Consider the following 20,935-nt stretch of genomic DNA (forward strand, 5'->3'; position numbering starts at 1 on the left):
GGTGAACAGAGAGTACAGGACGGGACTAAGCACACACCCCTGAGTGGCCCCCCGTGTTGAGGATCAGTGTGGCAGATGTGTTGTTCCCTACCCTCACTACCTAGGGGCGGCCCGTCAGGAAGTCCAGGATCCAGTTGCAGAGTTAGGTGGTCAGTCTCAGGGTACATAGCTTATTGATGAGCTTTGTGGGTGCTATGGTGTTGAACGCTGAACTGTAGTCATTGAACAGCATTCTCACATAGGTGTTCCTTTTGTCCAAGTGGGAAAGGGCAGTGTGGAGTACGATTGAGATTGCGTCATCTGTGGATCTGCTAGGGTTTCTGGCATGATGAGCATAAGGGAGACGCCTAGTCAGTTGTACCACTGAATGCATTCAACTGAAATGTGTCTACTGTATTTAACCCAACCCCTCTGAATCAGAGAGGTGCAGGGGGGCTGCCACAATCAACATCCACATCTTCAGCACCAGGGGAACAGTGGGTTAACTGCCTCACTCAGGGGCAGAACAATTTTTACCGTGTCAGCTCAAGGATTCGATCCAGCATCCTTTCGGTTACTAGCCCAATGCTCTAACCACTAGGCTACCTGCATTTAGCCCATCTGGTAGGCTTGCGTCACTGGGCTGCTCGTGGCTGGGTTTCTCTTTGTAGCCCGTAGTAGTTTGCAAGCCCTGCTACATCTTATAAGCGTCCGGATTAGTGTCCTGCTCCTTGAAAGTGATTCCTTGCTCAGAACATGAGAACTTATGAAAGCTGGTGGTTCCTTTAAACATGAGTCTTCAATATTCCCAGTTAAGAAGTTTTAGGTTGTAGTTATTATAGGAATTATAGGACTATTTCTCTCTATACCATTTGTCTTTCATATACCTTTGACTATCGGATGTTCTTATAGGCACTATAGTATTGCCAGCCTAATCTCGGGAGTTGATAGGCTTGAAGTCGTAAACAGCACTGTGCACCAGGCAGCCCAAACTGCTGCATATACCCTGACTTTGCTTGCACTGAACGCTAGAGAAGTGACACAATTTCCATAGTTAATATTGCTTGCTAACATTAATTTATTTTAACTAAATATGCAGGTTTAAAAATAAATACTTGTGTATTTATTTTAAGAAAGGCTTTGATGTTTATGGTTCGGTACATTGGTGCAACAATTGTGATCTGTCCTCGAATGCGCTTTTGTTAAATCATCACCCGTTTGGCGAAGTTGAAGTAGGCTGTGATTCGATGATAAATTAACAGGCACCACATTGATTATAAGCAATGCAGGACAAGCTAGTTAGACCAGTAATATCATCAACCATGTGTAGTTAACTAGTGATTATGTTAAGATTGATAGTTTTTTATGAGATAAGTTTAATGCTAGCTAGCAACTTACCTTGGCTCCTTGCAGCCACAAGGTCCTTTTGATGCTGCACTCGCGTAACAGGTGGTTAGCCTGCTACGCAGTCTCCTCACGGATTGCAATGTAATCGGCCATAATCGGCGTCCAAAAATGCAGATTACCGATTGTTATGAAACCTTGAAATCGGCCCTAATTAATCAACCATGCTGATTAATCGGTTGACCTCTAGTGCGTACAGTCACTGTAGGGACGACGTTGTCGATGCACTTATTGATGAAGGCAGTGACTGAGGTGGTATACTCCTCAATGTCATTGGATGAATCCCAGAACATATTCCAGTCTATGCTAGCTAAACAGTCCTGTAGAGTAGCATCCGCATCATCTGACCACTTCCGTACTGAGCGAGTCACTTCCTGCTTAGGTTGTTGCATCTCTGTGTGTGGTGTTAAGGTGGTCTAGAGTTTTTTTCCCTCTGTATGTATATTTGATATGCTGGTAGAAATTAGGCAAAACAGATTCAAGTTTGCCTGCATTAAAGTCCTCGGCCACCAGGAGCACCGCTTTGGGATGAGCATTTTCTTGTTTGATTATGGCCTTATACAGTTGGTTGAGTGCGGTCTTAGTGCCAGCGTCGGTTTGTGGTGGTAAATAGACGGCAACGAAAAATATAGATGAAAACTCCCTCGGTAGATGGTGTGGTCTACAGCTTATCATGAGGTACTCTACCTCAGGCGAGCAATACCTCGAGACTACCTTAATATTAGACATTGCGCACCAGCTGTTATTGACAAATACTGTAGACACACATCCCCACCCCTCGTCTTACCGGACATAATTGTTCTCTCCTGTCGATGCACGGAAAACCCAGCCAACTGTATATCATCTGTCGTTGTTCAGCCACATATTACAGTTTTTCATGTCCCGTTGGTATGTAGGATAGTCTCAAACGGAGTTCATCCAGTTTATTCTCCAGTGATTGCACATTGGCCAATAGAACAGATGGTGGAGGCGGGTCACCGTCGAATTCTCACAAGGCACCCTGATCTGTGTCTACTTTATTTCCTTATTTTCTTCATGCGAATAACAGGGATTAGGGCCTTGTCCAGGAAACAACATTATGTTCTTCGTGTCAGACTCATTAAATAAAAAATCTTTGTCCAGTTCGAGGTGAGTAATCGCTTTTCAGATACCTAGAATCTCTTGTCGTTCATAAGAGACGGTAGCATCAACGTTATGTACAAAACAATGCAAAAAAAACACACAAAATAACACAATTGATTTGGACGGCATCCATCCCATCCGGCGCCATTCTTCTATTAGTAACTGCCAAAATAAAGGTAACACCAACATAGAGTGTCTTAGTAGGGCGTTAGTCCACCACGAGCGAGCACAGCTTCAATGCAACTTGGCATAGATTTTACAAGTGTCTGGAACTCTATTGGAGGGATGCGACACCATTCTTTCACTAGAAATTCCATGATTTGGTGTTTTGTTGATGGTGGTGGAGAACGCTGTCTCAGGCGCCGCTCCAGAATCTCCCATAAGTGTTCAATTCGGCAGGGATCTGGTGACTGAGACGGCTATGGCATATGGCTATGGCATTACATTGTTTTCATGCTTATCAAACCATTCAATGATCACTCGTGCCCTGTGGATGGGGGCATTGTCATGTCATGGGGCATAGCCATGGTAACCAAAATAATGCCCTGCCCAGCATTTTTATACATGACCCTAAGCATGGTGGGATGTTAATTGCTTAATTAACTCAGAAACCATATCTCTGTGGAAGCATCTGCTTTCAATACACTTTGTATCCCTCATTTACACAAGTGTTTTTGGCAGTTACCTGTATATGTCATCTGGTTGTTTTTATATATGAGTTTTTGGAATGGCCCGTTCTCCAGTGTAGTTTTCAGCTGTGCACCTCCATGCTCTTTGAGTTGATCCCACTGTGTCCTTTAACATAATCAATATCTCTGTTCTATGACTGAGCTCATCTCTATTCTCTCTGGTTAAGCTCTTCTCTGGCTGTAGTCTGACAGACACTGGTCTGATGTGTTGCTCAGAGACAGTCAGAGAGAGGGGGAGAGGTGATATATGATAACCATAGCCTCCTCCACCTTGGGGTCCTGAGGGCCCGAGGCCATGTGATGGCATGTAGGTCAGTGTAATGAATTGGTGGTAACAATGAGATATCATCCTCTCTCTTTCTTTTTACTGTGGGTTCTAGGGAAGCAGAGGAGCCTGCACAGCTATTTTTAGATCCTTAAGAGATTGATTAATCCACAAGTTACAGAGACCAATAGCAATCCATTATGGACCATTTTCAGTTTATCAGATACAATGCCCATCACAGTTGTGCTGTTTTGCTGTATGAATAAAATACAGACAGAACAAAATACATGTATGGAAATATAGTTTGTATGCACTGTGGATAAAACCCTAAACATGTCCTCTCCTCTGTCTTGCGTCTGTGTAGGTGAGCACCTTCGGATCTGTCCCCAGGGGTATACCTGCTGTACCAGTGCCATGGAGGAGACCCTGTCCAACCTGAGTCGCAGGGAGTTTGAGGGCCTGGTCAGAGAGGCTGGACGCTCGCTACAGGCCTCTCTCAATGCACAGTACAGGAGCTTCGACAGTGAGTAGCAGCCTCCCAGAACGCATACACTCCTCTATACTGACAATACAAACACGCTCGCACACACACACTTATTTGCGTGCGATCTTTGAGTTCAAGAACTGGATGCCCTTGATGATGTCCTTGACTTGTTCTGAGAATTTTAAAGACTGCAATCTTTAACACATCACTGATAAACTCTATTTATAAACTAATCAATATAGTCCTGACCAATGTGGCCCAAAGGATATGGTGCCCCGATGACAGCAGCTGATAACGCCTGAAACACGGTTGTTTGCTCAGGGAAATAAACCCCCCACAGGGTAATCTGGACCTCCATCCATCTGATTAACATAAGATTAGAACAGGAACTGGAGATGATGGCATGGAGTCATATTTCCTGCTTTGATGGGCCCTAGCTGTCATCAGAGTGGCATAGACAGAGAGCAGTAGACACAGAGACAGGGAGGAGATTGTGGGTGGCTGGGAAAGTGAGTTATGATTGGTTGTGGTAATGAGTCATGGAACCTAGCAGACACCGTCTGACAGGTTGGTGGGGATAGGGGGTGCAGGGAGCCCTCCCTCCGTCTCTCCTCCTCCAATCCACTGCCACAGGCTGGGATGCTGGCAATGCTAATGGAGATTTGAAAGAATTTAAAAAAGAAGGAAAGAGGAGAGGGTATGGTGGTATGAGTGTGTGTCAGATGGGGAGTTACAGTTCCCTTTTCTCCTGCTTTCTGCACTCTCTGGACTGCTGGGCTGCTCTGATTTACCGAGCAAGATGAAAGAAGTGTGACTGATGTGGCAGAGTTAGCCTAGCAACAGGAGGAAGGTTTGGGCCACACAACAACAAGGACACTATCACACACACAGGGGCTGGGCTGGCAGAACAGTATAGAGCTAGTCCAGCTGCATACAGTACAGCTCCCACACCCCAAAACCCACAGCCCTTTTTCATCCCCCTCAACATCAGGAGGTTACAACCATAGAGACAGCGGAAAGTCAAATGTTGATGAGGATGAAGCAATGCATCAAAGAGGGATGAGCAGGAGAGCTATAGCTACATGAAGCAGCTGTAGAGAGAGGAGGAAATTGAAGTGTGCAGGTGATGTTTCAAGCCCATTTGATATGACTGCAGCTGTGTCGGATCAGCAGTAGAGTACGGGAGTAGTAGCAGTAGGAGCAGTAGAAACAGAAGGAACAGAAGGACGCAGAGAGCAGTGACGGTAAGAGCTACATGGCCATCTGGTTGTGTTCAGGGTTGTCGGGCGTGGGCCCTGGACTCGCTCAACTAAATTAAGGTTTTTATTGCTTCTCCACAGCAGCAGCAGCACTCCCAGGCCCCACCCAGGCCCTCCCCTCTCCTCCAGCATGCAAACCTCAGATTAGAGGGAGAGTCAGAGGCAGTCTGCCCATCTTAACCCTCTTTCTATGGGGGTCAGCTCCAGCATCAGGCAGCAGCAGCAGCCCAGTTAGTGTGTCAGCAAAATGGGAGGATACAGAGATGTATTACATTTCTCACTGACACTGTAACTCTCAATATATGCTGCTTTATTACAAGGCTCAATAAGGAGGTATATGGGGCAATGTCATTGTCCCTTGTTGATTTTGTTGTGTTGTTTTTCTCTTCTCCTCTCACTATACACTCTTTGAAAAAAGGTGCTATCTAGAACCTTAAAGGGAACCAAAATAGTTATACCTGGAACCAAGAAGGGTTCTTCAAAGGGTTTTCCTATGGGGACAGCCAAAGAACCCTTTTTGGTTCCAGGTAGAACCCTTTTTTGTTCCGGGTAGAACCCTTTTTTGGTTCCGGGTAGAACCACTTTGATTTCCATGTTGAACCCTTTCCAGAGAGGGTTCTACATGAAACCTAAAAGGGTTCTACCTGGAACCAAAAAGGGTTCTCCTATGGGGACAGCCGAATAACCCTTTTGCAACACTTTTTTCTAAGAGTGTACCCGCACAGTGCTGTGAACTGAACTGCAGCTGAAAAAGAGCTCTACAATTCTACAGATAAATTCACAGGTTCTCACAGTGTCTATAGCTCATTTGTCAGGGAAGCTAGAGCACTCCTCCTTGTATGTCACAATCAGGGCCCTAGTCTTTTGGAGGCCTCAAGCAAAACCTTGCTGGCAAAACATTTTAGTGGACCCCCTTTTGAAGGCGGAGAGGAAACCTTTTTTGAGTAAATTTCCTGCAATTCTACCCATTTTGTCATGGGGCTCAGAGAAAATGTTGCAGTTTTAAAACAAGTTTGCTGCTATTCTACATATTATGCCATGGGGTGGGGAGACACTTTTGCCGTTCTCAAGTGAATTTCCTGCAATTCTACACATTTTGCCCTGATTTATGCCATGTTTATATGATATCTGAGTAAGAGTGACAAACAAAATCAATGGGTGCCCCTGGAGGTCAGGGCCCCTGGGCACGTGCCCTTTGTGCCCGGTCGATAATCGACCATGATTACTACCACGATTACTACAAGTTACTACAAGATAGCTGGCTAGATACATTTACCTATCTAAAAAATGGTAGCTGACATGGGCTAATTGATTGACTGTCAGTGACTACCATAACAAGAGAAAAACTGCTGATGCTATACTATTCTAACTCTCAACAGTAAGTTGAGACCCTGACTGAGTTCCTAAAATATACAGTACCAGTCAAAAGTTTTGGACACCTACTCATTCAAAGGTTTTTCTTTATTTGGACTATTTTCTACATTGTAGAATAATAATGAACACATCAAAACAATGAAACAACACATATGGAATCATGTAGTAACCAAGAAAGTGTTAAACAAATAAAAAAAATAATATTTTAGATTTGAGATTCTTCAAAGTAGCCACCCTTTGCCTTGATGACAGCTTTGCACACTCTTGGCATTCTCTCAACCAGCTTCACCAGCAGCCACCATTAATTTGCCAGCTTCACCTGGAATGCTCTTCCAATAGACTTGAAGGAGTTCACACATATTTGCTTTGCTTTATCTTGGCCAGGTCGCAATTGTAAATGAGAACTTGTTCTCAACTTGCCTACCTGGTTAAATAAAGGTGAAATAAAATAAATAAATAAATATTGTTGGCTGCTTTTCCTTCACTCTGCAGTCCAAATCATCCCAAACCATCTCAATTGGGTTGAGGTCTGGTGACTGTGGAGGTCAAGCCATCTGATGCAGCACTCCATCACTCTCCTTCTTGGTCAAATAGCCTTTACACAGCCTGAAGGTGTGTTGGGTCATTGTCCTGTTGAAAAACAAATGATAGTCCCACTAAGCGCAAACCAGATGGGATGGCGTATCGCTGCAGAATGCGATGGTAGCCTTGCTGGTTAAGTGTGCCTTGAACTCTAAATAAATCAAAGACAATGTCACCAGCAAAGCACCCCCACACCATCACACCTCCTCCTCCATGCTTCACAGTGGGAACCACACCTGCGGAGATCATCCGTTCACCTACTCTGCATCTCACAAAGACACGGCAGTTTGAAACAAAACCTCAAATTTGGACTCATCAGACTAAAGGACAGATTTCCACCGGCCTAATGTCCATTGCTCTTCTTTCTTGGCCCAAGCAAGTCTCTTCTTCGTATTGGTGTCCTTTAGTAGTGTTTTTTGCAGCAATTCAACCATGAATGCCTGATTCACGTAGTCTCCTCTGAACAGTCGATGTTGAGATGTGTCTGTTACTTGAACTCTGTGAAGCATTTATTTGGGCTGCAATTCCTGAGGCTGGTAACTCCAATGAACGTATCCTCTGCAGCAGAGGTAACTCTGGGTCTTCCTTTCCTGGGGCAGTCCTCATGAGAGCCAGTTTCATCATAGCACTTGATGGTTTTTGCGACTGCACTTGAAGAAACTTTCAAAGTTCTTGACATTTTCTGTATTGACTGACCTTCATGTCTTAAAGTAATGATGGAAAGTTGATTCTCTTTGCTTATTTGAGCTGTTCTTGCCATAATATGGACTTGGGGTTTTACCAAATAGGGATATCTTCTGTATACCACCCATACCTTGTCACAACACAACTGATTGGCTCAAACGCATTAAGAAGGAAAGAAATTCCACAAATTAACTTTTAACAAGGCACACCTGTTAATTGAAATGCATTCCAGGTGACTACCTCATGAAGCTGGTTGAGAGAATGCCAAGAGTGTGCAAAGCTGTCATTCAAGGCAAAGGGAGGCTACTTTGAAAAATCTAAAATGCATTTTGATGTGTTTAACACTTTACTACATGATTCCATATGTGTTATTTCATAGTTTTGATGTCTTCACTATTATTCTACAATGTAGAAAATAGTAAAAAATAAAGAAAGATCTTTGACTGAATAGGTGTGTCCAAACGTTTGACTGATACTGTGCATATATATATTATGTCTCTTATGCCCTGGTCATAATGATGGGCCAAATCAATCTGTTAATTTCCACACTCCCATTTATTTCAATGTTTTACGTAGCACCAAGACCTTACCCTCTGGGCACAGACATCAATTCAATGTCTATTCCATGTTGCTTCAATGTAATTTAATTGAAATGATGTGGAAACAACGTTGATTCAACCAGTGCGTGCCCAGTGGGTAGTGCTTTGAATCTCTAATATACTGTACAGTAGACCTGACAGGTGCCGAAGGCCAGTAAGTGCTATTTCTCTTGACAGACAGGTGGTGATGGATCTAATGTTGTTATTGCTGGAAGCTGGAGACAAACCAGGTGTGTGTGTGTGTGTGTGTGTGTCAGAGAGGGAGAGATTGATTTTTGGTCTTGGTCTACTGGTCACATTAGACTCAACAGAGAGGATGTCCTGCAGTTTTAATGAAACACACACCTGCATCTCCAGCCAGGCGCAGGTGACCATGCATGTGAATGAGCCTAATCACCCTTTTGTAGACTAGACCAAAGAGCTTTGGAGGCCTGTCTCTTTCATAATCTCTTCCGTGTTTGATTGGTCGGTTGCCTCAAGTTCCTCAAGAAAATAAATGTATCCCACTCTACGCTCCCTAGGCCCTGTTTGTGGTCTGGCAAAGGCATTGATAGGTGCTGCTCCTGTCCTATAAATAAAACTGACTAGTCCAGTATTTGACTCCCCGTCCCTCTCTCCTCTCTCCTCAGCATACTTCACAGACCTCCTGAATAGCTCAGAGCGCTCCCTCCAGGAGTCCTTCCTGGCCAAACTGAGCTCCCTCTACTCCAAGAACGCCCCTGTGTTCCAGGACCTGTACACTGACCTGCGTCGCTACTACCGCGGCTCCGCTGTCAACCTGGAGGAGACGCTCAACGACTTCTGGGCACGGCTGCTGGAGCGCCTGTTCAAGGCCTCCGCCCTCCCACAGTACACTCTCACTGATGACTACCTGGAGTGTGTGGCCAAGCAGACGGAGACCCTGCGGCCCTTTGGGGATGTTCCCCGCGACCTCAAGTCCAAGGTCACTCGGGCCTTGGTGGCGGCGCGGTCATTCGTCCAGGGACTGACCGTCAGTGGAGAAGTGGTCCGCAAAGTCTCCCAGGTACTGTTGTTGTAGAGACCTGTGCTGTTTCACGTGCTGTTGCCTCTGATAAACATGGCTGTGCTTTTTATACCTGAGATTACCACCTCACATCTGCCACACTGTTAACCATTAACCACCATACACACACATTACTCACATCCTACAGCACACACTGAAACCCTCTCAACCAGTTCAAATTGGGATTTTTATGAGGTAGTATCTTGTGTAAATGTGTCACAAAAAAGTAAAGTCCCTGGATGAGACAATGTAATTCTCACCCACAGGCAATGTTTAACCTTGGCTACCCTGGTGAAAACATATGAATACTGTGGATAGATAAAGCACACTAGGGGCTTGTCTCAGTAGGGGCGTGTCTCAGTAGGGGCGTGTCTCAGTAGGGGCGTGTCTCAGTAAGGGTGTGTAAAAGGCTGCTGTGCATTGCCTGTAGCACTCCCTTCTATAGCCATGAAATGCTTTGAAAGGCTGGTCATGGCTCACATCAACACTATCATCCCAGACACTCTGGACCCACTCCAATTTGCATACAGCCCCAACTCATCCACAGAGGAGGCCATCTCTATTGCACTCCACACTGCCCTCACCCACCAGGACAAAATGAATACCTATGTAAGAATGCTATTCATTGACTACAGCTCAGCTACCTCAATTACCTCGTACCCCTGTACATAGATTCGGTACTGGTACTCCTGATATAAATGGGGGAAAATAGAGATAAATATGCACATTGAACTTATCAGCTGCAGGACAAAAGAACGACTAAGATCCAACTCGGATCAAAACTTAGTGTTTATTGTGCGTCTGATTAAATCACCATGGGAACATACTGGAGTTGCGGACAGTCTTCTTTTCTATTCCCTATATATATGGCCATTTTATTTTTATTCCATATTGTTATTCGTTATTCACTGCATATTTATTCCTCGTACTACTATTTTGTAAAAAATGTAATAAAAAATCTTGAGCTTTAACTCTGCATTGTTGGAAAAGGACCCCTAAGTAAGCATTTCACTGTTAGTCTATACCTGTTGTTTACAAAGCATGTGAAAAATAAAATATGATTTTATTTGTCTGAGGGGCAGATGAATAATGTTGCTAGGCTAGCTTAACATCTGTTCCCCATCATAAGTGAATTACAGAGAGGTCTGGCCTTCCTGTCCCTGTTCCTACATCCACTGTCTACTTGCTGAATACTTGGCCATTCTACTTTTTCTCTTCAAACATGGCTTTAAGTAGGGTAACAGTGGGACGCTTCTCTGTCTCAGCAGTGGATGTATGCCATTTTTTTTTTATGCTCTTGGTGGTATAAAGATTTTCAAAAGGTGATTCCTGGCACACTCTTGGAGAGAGGAAGGAGCCTTTGAAAAACATTAAGGTTTTAAGTTCATGTGAATGTTACATTACTATGAAAGTACTTTAAGTCTCGAATGTCATGTCTAATGTGTAATCTGTTGTGTTTTTTAAAAAGTGGATTGATGTGTATTTGTGGGTTACACATCGAACATACACAAGCTGTTTACACAAACACCACAGAGGCCAATAGCCACTTGCAGGAATCCAGTGGATTCTCACTCCCTTCTTGCTAAAAATAACCACTATTTCAAACCACTCTTTATGTTGGCACAAAGAGGCCAGAGTCTGGCCCATTTAAATACAGACTGGGTTTCCAGTACATGATACCACAAGCTTTACCACCTTTAAATAGAACACAGGGGGAGGGAGATATAGAGGAGGAGGTATAGAGAGATCCATGAACGTGAGTGTATGAGAGAGAGAGAGAGTTTGAGTAAAGTGAGAGGATCTGAGTGAAAGGATCTGAGAGAGAGAATCTGAGAGAGAGGATCTGAGAGAGAGAGAGAGAGAGAGAGCGAGAGAGAGAGAGAGAGAGAGAGAGAGAGAGAATCTGGGAGAGAGAGAGAGAGAGAGCGAGAGAGAGAGAGAGAGAGAGAATCTGGGAGAGAGAGAGAGAATCTGAGAGAGAGAGAGAGAGAGAGAGAGGGAGAGAGCATGCAGATGGAAGAATTCCTTTGAGCTATGGTTGATTATTGTCTTTACTGCCAGTTATGGTGCCTGCTGTAACAGTGAGGCATCATGGGCATCTGTCCCATCATTGATCTTAATTTAGCAGCCACCAATAACTGGCCTCTGCTCTGCTCCACTCCCCCTCCTGTTATGGCACACTGTAGGAGATCTCACACTGGGATGTCACAATCAATCGGTGACTGTCGGACGTGCTAGGAAGCCGGCTGTCTGTTTACATTAAACCCTGTTGATGTGTCCCTGTGAAGTCTGGCAATACAAGGACCGGTTGTAATGATGCCTCTTTAATCTTGTTATCTGATCAGTTTGCTTGTAAAGTTCTTAATGGTGTCAAACTCTAGACATCCACATTAAGGAGCTAAATTTGAAACTGCAATCTGGGAAAATGACATGGGTCTTCCTCTGAATGCGTGATTGTCTTTGGAAATGATGGCTGACTCTTCTGACCACAAACATCTACACAACATACACCAACATATCCACCTCTTTATCCACTATCTAACCACGGTCATGTGTTAGCTGCATGGTAGTGTTGCCCTTCCATATCACACAATACTCTTAATCATAATCAATACATGATAATCAAGATTATAATACATATTATAACCACAAATGCAATGAGGGTGAACTTCTGTCTCTGTACTGGAGATGGTGTACGCATTCAGAGACCTGTGTACAAAATGGCAGTTCTGGAGGGAACTAGTCAGTACATCAGGGGAGGAAAGATGTCTCTAAGTGAGCTTTACTGGGCTTTTCATTGGTCTTCGCACTGACAAGTGTAACGGCCCCTATCGCTGGAGCACAGCTATGCACAGTTGACTTGATACATATAGAGACCTAAGAAGTAGCAAGGAACAACTCTCTACTCTACACAGGCGCCAGTCATCATGCCTGAGTGAAAATAGAATTCAGAATAGCAGTTCTTTAACAAAACATAACCTTCCCATTCCAACTCGCCGTATTACTCATAACTCCTCACAGTTGAAGTCAAAATTGAAAAGATGCAAAGCTCATTGATGATGATGATGATGATTGGTCTTTTCCTCCAGGTACCTCTCAGCCCAGAGTGTACCCGTGCCATGATGAAGCTGGTGTACTGTCCTCACTGTCGAGGCCTGGCCTCAGTCAAGCCATGTGCCAACTACTGCAGAAACGTCATGAAGGGATGCCTCGCCAACCAGGCCGACCTCGACACCGAGTGGCAGAACCTCATCGGTGAGAGACACACATGTCCGCCCGACTGCACGGACACGGACACGTACGCACACATACACACACGTGCGAACACACACACACACACACACACACACACACACACACACACACACACACACACACACACACACACACACACACACACACACACACACACACACACACACACACACACACACACACAAATATAAGCAGACACTCAGTCTTTCCCCTTGTTAATATCATGTCTCTGTTTGTCCAGACACCATGCTGCAGGTGGCATCTAGTTTCAGTTCTGACCCCAGTGTGGACGCGGTCATCTATTCCATCCCCCTCCGTATCTCAGACGCCATCCTCTACATGCAGGAGAACACAGAGGTCTTCACCAGCAAGGTCCGTTCAACCAGCAACAAACGCTGACTAAACCTTTACCTTTACTCCCATGTGTTTGAGTCTCAGATGTGTATGTCTAAAGGTGTGTGTTTTACTGTGTGTTTGGTGGTAGGTGTTACAGGCCTGTGGGACCCCCAAGGTGGCAGGCACACAAAGTTCAGGGTCTGAGGAGAGAAAGAAGAGAGTTAACCCCGCCAGCACCGTAATGGAGTACAAACCCAGCCCCACCGCAGGGGTCCGGCTGGAGATGCAGGTGTGTGTGTCATTAAAACTGCATGACATCCTCTCTGTTGAGTCTAATGTACCCAGTAGACCAAGAATATCTCTCTCTCTCTCTCTCTCTCTCTCTCTCTCTCTCACTCACTCACTCACTCACTCACTCACTCACTCACTCACTCACTCACTCACTCACTCACTCACTCACTCACTCACTCACTCACTCACTCACTCACTCACTCACCACCACTCACTCACTCACCACTCACTCACCACTCACTCACTCACTCACTCACTCACTCACTCACTCACTCACTCACTCACTCACTCACTCACTCACCACTCACTCACCACCACTCACCACCACTCACTCACTCACTCACCACTCACTCACTCACCACTCACTCACTCACCACCACCACACTCACCACTCACTCACCACTCACCACCACCACTCACTCACCACCACCACCACCACCACTCACCACTCACTCACCACTCACTCACTCACTCACTCACTCACTCACTCACTCACTCACCACCACTCACCACCACTCACTCACTCACTCACTCACTCACTCACTCACTGTGTGTGTGTACATGCGTGTTTTGTGTTGACTAGTTTGTCATTTCTCTCCTAGATATCTGATGTGTCCAGTAAGCTGCGGGAGATGCAGCAGTACTGGGTCCAGCTGCCAGCTGCTCTGTGCAGTAGTAAAGTGGCAGCAGGAGCAGCTAATGATGACAAGTGCTGGAATGGCATGACCAAGGCCAGGTATGATGAGCACCTGTCCTGTAGTTTAGCTGTCTGGCATAGACAGACTGTTACTGACCCATTGTCAACAGGAATATGTAGCATACCATCCCATGGTATACTATCCCGCTTCAAATGTCTGAGAACATCTGTACTGTGTTGGATGTGGAACCCTGAGATGCCCTTTAGAATGAGGATGAACATGCTAACCATTCACAGAGCTATAGACACAGCACTGCCTATTTGTCATGCAACGCTCTCTCTGGTTAGAGTGAATCCCCAAGACCCTGTAAACTAAATAGATGATTGAGCAGTTTACCTCCCCTTCTGCAGAGCCACAACTCCTCCCTTATTGGATTGAGATTGGGCATTTTGATTTATGGAGGACTGTTTACGCTGAATTAATGACTGTGTCATAAAAACTGTATGTACTTGTGGGTTCATGGGCGTGTTTGTGTTAGCGTTAAAGCAGCATTGGACGCTGATTTAAAAGTGTATGTGCGTGTGTGTGTGATGCTGAGATATTGAAATATGTGACAGGCCATGTCATAAAACTGCAACTCCAAGGCAATGGGACCATTAGTAATGCATGTAGTTAGGGCTGTGGCGGTCATGAAATTTTCTCATCCGGTGATTGTCAAGCAAATAACTGCCAGTCTCACGGTAACTGACTGTTAATTAACATAAACACATTTAGCATCTCCTGGCTTCCACACACAGCCTACAAGCCACTGATGCAGATCTTTGGAACATCTACATTTTAGTCTAAGTCTAATAAATCCATGTAATATAGCCTACACCGTCACAATAAATCCATTATTTATTTTAGACAGTTCTAAAGAAACATGATATGAAAAAAAAGCTGTCTATTTTAGAAGAACAGAATAGCATCCTCTGAGTTGTCCTTATGTTAGGCCCTAGATTGTATAGTTGTCCTTATATATGCCCTTTATGTTTACGCTGTCTCGTGAGTGAGTTTATTAGGAAGTGCATTGGAGATGTTGTACCCACTGTAACTATTAAAACCTTACCTAACCAGAAACTGTGGGTTGATGACAGCGTTCGTGCAAAACTGAAAGCGCGAACCACCGCATTTAATCATGGCAAGGCGACTGGAAACATGACCGAATACAAACAGTGCAGCTATTCCCACCGCAAGGCAATCAAACAAGCAAAGTGTCAGTACAGAGACAAGTAGAGTCGCAATTCAATGGCTCAAACACGAGACGTTATGTGGCAACGTCTACAGTCAATCAAGGATTACAAAAAGAACTTCTTTACACGCTTTGAGGACAATACAGTACCACTGACACGGCCCGCTAACAAAGACTGCGGGCTCTCCTTCAATGTGGCCACGTGGCCGACATGAGTAAAACATTTAAATGTGTTAACCATCGCAAGGCTTCCGGCCCAGACTGCATCCCTAGCCGCATCCACAGAGCATGTGCAAACCAGCTGGCTGGTGTGTTTATGGACATATTCAATCAATCCCTATCCTAGTCATCACACTGCACTGCATCATATCACACTGTCCCGTCTGGACAAGAGGAATACCTTTGCAAGAATGCTGTTCATTGACTACAGCTCAGTATTCAACACCATAGGACCCACCAAACTCATCATTAAGCTCGAGACCCTGGGTCTCGACTTCGCCCTGTGCAACTGGGTCCTGGACTTTCTGACTGGCCGCCCCCCAGGTGGAGAAGGTAGGAAACAACATTTCCACCCCGCTGATCCATTTCCACCCAGCTGGGTGCGTTCTCAGCCCTCTCCTGTACTCCCTGTTTACCCATGACTGCATGGCCATGCATGCCTCCAACTCAATCATCAAGTTTGCAGATGACACTACAGTGGTAGGCTTGATTACCAACAACGACAAGACAGGGAGGAGGTGAGGGCCCTCGGAGTGTGGTGTCAGGAAAATAATCTCTGACGGGCTGCCCCAGGTGGTGAGGGTAGGTAGCAGCACATTTGCCATGCTGATCCTCAACACTGGAGAAACCTCAGGGGTGCGTGCTCAGTCCCCTCCTGTACTCCCTGTTCACACATGATTGCTTGGCCAGGCACGACTCCAACACCATCATTAAGTCTGCAGACGACACAACAGTGGTAGGCCTGATCACCGACAACAACGAGACAGCCTATAGGGAGGAGGTCAGAGACCTGGCCCGGGTGGTGCCAGAATAATAACCTATCCCTCAACGTAATCAAGACAAAGGAGATGATTGTGGACTACAGGAAAAGGAGGACCGAGCACGCCCCCATTCACATCGACGGGGCTGTAGTGGAGCAGGTTGTGAGCTTGAAGTTCCTTGGTGTCTACATCACCAACAAACTAGAATGGTCCAAACACACCATGAAGAGGGCATGACAAAACCTATTCCTCCTCAGGAAACTAACAAGATTTGGAATGGGTCCTCAGATCCTCAAAAGGTTATACAACTGCTCGGCCTCCGACTGCAAGGCACTACAGAGGGTAATGCATACGGCCTAGTACAGCACTGGGGCTAAGCTGCCTGCCATCCAGGACCTCTACAACAGGCGCTGTCAGAGGAAGGTCCTAAAAATGTTCAAAGACCCTAGCCACCCCAGTCATAGACTGTTCTCTCTGCTACCGCATGGCAAGCGGTACCGGAGCATCAAGTCTAGGACCAAAAGCCTTCTCAACAGCTTTTACCCGTAAGCCATAAGACTCCTCAACAGGTAATCAAATGGCTACTCGGACTATTTGCATGAGTGTGTGGTTTTTCCATCCAGTACTGTGACCACAGCAATATAGTCCCGTGGATGAGAAGAGACCCCAGAGGAAGACGGGATAGAGATGATAAGGAGAGACTGAGATAGATGGACAGACACATACAGTACAAAGGATGACAAATCAATAACTGGTGAAATCGATAGACTAAATCCCTGAAATAAAATTGATTTGTCCAAACATAAATACCCAAAGATTAGAACAGAAAAAGACAACATAACCCACAAAAACCTACTTGCCACACATCTCCATCATGGTCCAAATTCACATTACAATAATGTGCAGCAGGAGGCCTAGTCCAAAATGTTGTCATCCTCCTGCAATGTGGTACCACAGAAATCCTCAGTAGTACCAAATGCGTTGCCTGCGAAGTGACGTGTTGGTGTGTTCTGTGTACAGGTATCTTCTTGAGGTAATGGGCGACGGCCTGGCCAGCCAGATCAACAACCCAGAAGTGGACATCGACATCACCAAGCCAGACATGACTATCCGCCAGCAGATCATGCAGTTGAAGATCATGACCAACCGGCTGAGGAACGCCCTCAACGGCAATGACGTGGACTTCCAGGATGCCAGTGAGTGACGGGCGGGAGAGGAGAGGGGGAGGAGGGTTGAGAGAGAAGGGAGTAAGGGCTGAGAGTATAGTAGACAGGGTGAGAGGGTATGGGATATTGGGTTTGGGGATGGGGGGTATTGGATGTGCAGGTTAGAGTTGGGAGTGTATCAGAAACATGTTGAACCGCTTGGTCTCACTGATATCCTAATTTCAATTAACCAAGGCCTTTCCCTTGTCTCCAGGTGATGACGTCAGTGGTTCAGGAAGTGGAATGTGTACAGGCGAGTCGTGTGCCCGTAATGGACCTCGTGTCATTGTGCCCAAAGCAGACAGCACCAGATACTACATTCATCCTGAGAACAAGAAGGTGAAGGGCACAGGAACCCAGACCCACCCCTCCATCCTCCTCCTCCTGCTCCTGCTCTCATTGGCCACACTGCTGCGCAGGCGATAATGGGCCGGTGGTGCATCCAGTCGAGACTCTGTTTTGGAGTAGGGCTCTGAGATGGAATAGAAGAGAGAAAAAAGGGGGATGGGTGGGTAACTTTGCCAAATAGGAAAGGATTGTTATTGAATGAATGGACTACCTTTCATTTTAATGAGAGAAACACAAAGAAATGTCCTAATCATTTTTTCTTGTTTTGATTTTTTTTTAAATGTGGCAAGTAGAGCTGGTCTTTGGCTTATTTTTCTTGTTTCTATGCTTGGGTGGTGAACAAGGATGGTTCACATGCTAGATGCAATGTTTGGATGGCACAAGCTTCTTAGCGATCATGCCACTCAATGTAAAGTCAATGTGACCTTGTTGCAATGTTCTAACAATGCCAATAACTTGACAGTGATGTTGTGAGAGCACTGTGAGAGACGGTTTGGTGTGTATCTTTCAGTGTGCTAATCCAATGCATTTGTTTTTCATATCAATCACAGTGACAGGGAATTTGGATCTCTCAAGTATATTAAATCAAAAAGAATGGTTTCTTGTACTTGTAATATACTTGCATCAATAGCACATTAACACAGCACCATTGACAAACTTCACTTGAGAGGGCATCTGTGAAAGCAGTATAACTATATACCTGACCTCTACTGAAGGACTGTAGAAAACCACTTTTGTCAGACTAGGCCTATAAGCCTCTCGCTGGGCCTGATATTTTCATTTATCCATCTGGTCTTAAAACTTGTAAAAACCACCATTCTGTTAGCAGTCAGGTGATAATGCATAGTTCACTTAGCCAGAAACACACAGCATTGACACATGCCGAACGAAGCCCAACACACACATGCAGATCTTTTCACCAATCTTTTTTTCAGAACAATTTCAATCATAGTGTACCAGTTGTGGCATGATGACGGAGACCTTGGTTAGTATTGTTCACTCAACACATCCTAGCGACCTGTCCAAAAAAAACAAGACGGGTCCACCTTTTTGTACATATTTTCTACGTCTTATAATATAATGTAATCTATGGTCATTAACCCAAGCTTAGGGGTCTGAACCTTCCCCACCTGCCATCTACACAGTTGACTACAGCTGGATGTGGAGTGGGAATGCCTTGACTAAAACGCAGTCACATGTTCTCCAAACATTGCTGCAATGTGAGATTGTAATGAGATTGTAATAAGGTGTAGTCAGTGATCTAAGTGCATTGTTGGAGCTGGCTCATGTCCCCCCCCCCCTGTCACACACAGGAGGACCATTTCAAAGTGTCTGTGTGTGTACAGTTACAAGTCTCAGAGCAGAGAATACATCTGATGTAGTGGCAAATTGTGTATGTATGGCCAATGGTGATTACATGTTCATATGTTGGGGTTGAGTCATTTAAGACATCCAGACAGTATGTGGGGATGTTAGAATGGGGAAGATCTGGTGACACAGTGTCCTTTAATGTAACGCAGTGTAGGTGTCAATGTACTGGTGTACGGTGTGTAAGTGTGTGAATGCTTGTCTTTGACTTTGTGTAAAACTGTGTGTGTGACTGTTTGACTGACTGCATATAGGCACAGTATGAATGGATGCATGTCAAATGCATGCTTTAAGACTGTGAATACAGCATCTGATTTCCCAGGAAAGAAGCATTGAAAATAGAGCTAAATGAAACGGAAACAATAGACTGAGAGCATGAATACGGCTTTCCAGTCTTGTTTACCATCCCCTAAATTTGCACTGCACCTGGTTTCTCCTTCAACACAGGCCCATGAGACTGCATGTTTCTTCCTTAACCTGCTTTTCATATGGTACCCAGGCACATTCAGTAGAGAGATATTGTGTTCTTAATTTCCCTTACTTTAATTGAGGTGGGAAGAAGATCAACACAACACAGGCCCATTCCCTGTTACCTGCAGATTCTTCTAGCTCTTAATTTAAACTCTTTGTGCTGTAAACCTAACACTGGGCTCCTCAGTGCAGATACCGGGGCCAACGCATGCTGAGCAATCGATGAGCAGGCCCTCTCTCAATGCACAGAGAATCAGCACAATGGAAAATCAATGGGTGAGAAGAGCCATGTTGAAGTGCTGATTGATTTGGATACAGATACAGACTGGCTGATTACCATACGTGTATGGTGCAGATCTGGGTACAAACACGTGTATTTGAGTAATTGTTATTTAAATACTTTTTCTGTATATTTGAGTATTTTCAAATACACAGCCCAAAATAATTACTTTTGAGTATTTGAATGATTATTTGTAAAAACCAAATAGTTGACCAAATTGCATTTGAAAGTATTTTCCAAATACTTATTTAAAATAATATTTGAAATACCTATGTTAAAGGCATGGGAGTGTATTCGAGCCATGTATTTGAGTATTTTCAAATACTTTCCAAGTATATTTCTAAATACATTCCAATAATCAACGACTGTTTTTTATTTTTTATAATTTTGTCTGAATACTTTTTTTGAAATGTATTGAAAAGTAATCAAAATACCTGAAATAGTATTTGAACCCAGGTCTGGTGTGAGTGTGTTTTTATGTGTCAGGGTGTGAATGAGTTTATGTATTTGGAATAAATGGATGAAAAGAAAAACAGGGGCCCCAAGTATTTTGTGAATACGCTTAATTGTCCAACTACCGTGGGAGGCATAAGTACAATGTGACAATTTGAAAAAGTGTCCAAGTTATGAAAAATAAAAAAAATACATTTGCAACAATGCCGAGGTGAAAATATGTCAACGCCCTGTCGTTTTTCCCCTAGATTGTGTCAGTTATTATAAACGTGATGACAAAGATGCCTGACTGACTGTTCTTTTTAAATGCTACTTGGGATAATAGAGTCAAGAGTCAACCGTACTAGGATGCTGTCCATACAATGTTTCATTATCATTAGTTTATCTTCCTGCACATTATCATGTCTCTCAAATCATCTGGCACACAATTTCACATGAAATCAAGTCACCACACTCCATGTTTCTGGAGAAATTCTACTCCCAAAGTGCTTTAATATAGCAGGATCTGTCTCTGTGTAGCTGTCAGATGACGCTGTAGTTCTTTTTCAGGTTTTCAAAGTGTCTCTGAGAGTTTCTGGGCCAGGTTTTGACCCCGGCTCGTAAGGATCGTCTTT

At 44.6% G+C, this 20,935-nt stretch overlaps 1 protein-coding gene across 1 annotated transcript in view; it reads left to right on the forward strand.

Annotated features, from left to right (window-relative positions):
* Positions 1-20,603, forward strand: part of LOC115144982 (glypican-1-like) — a 60,015-nt gene extending 39,412 nt beyond the window's left edge. Inside the window, exons 2-9 of the mRNA XM_029686166.2 lie at positions 3,824-3,982; positions 9,071-9,465; positions 12,555-12,720; positions 12,962-13,092; positions 13,205-13,345; positions 13,950-14,083; positions 17,217-17,392; positions 17,616-20,603. Coding sequence (XP_029542026.2) covers positions 3,824-3,982; positions 9,071-9,465; positions 12,555-12,720; positions 12,962-13,092; positions 13,205-13,345; positions 13,950-14,083; positions 17,217-17,392; positions 17,616-17,827 — 1,514 coding nt within the window. The 3' untranslated portion in view covers positions 17,828-20,603. The remainder of the gene's footprint in view (positions 1-3,823; positions 3,983-9,070; positions 9,466-12,554; positions 12,721-12,961; positions 13,093-13,204; positions 13,346-13,949; positions 14,084-17,216; positions 17,393-17,615) is intronic.
* Positions 20,604-20,935: the final 332 nt, after the last annotated feature.

The sequence above is a fragment of the Oncorhynchus nerka genome, linkage group LG17 (genome assembly GCF_034236695.1).
Source record: "Oncorhynchus nerka isolate Pitt River linkage group LG17, Oner_Uvic_2.0, whole genome shotgun sequence".
Lineage (NCBI taxonomy): Eukaryota > Metazoa > Chordata > Actinopteri > Salmoniformes > Salmonidae > Oncorhynchus > Oncorhynchus nerka.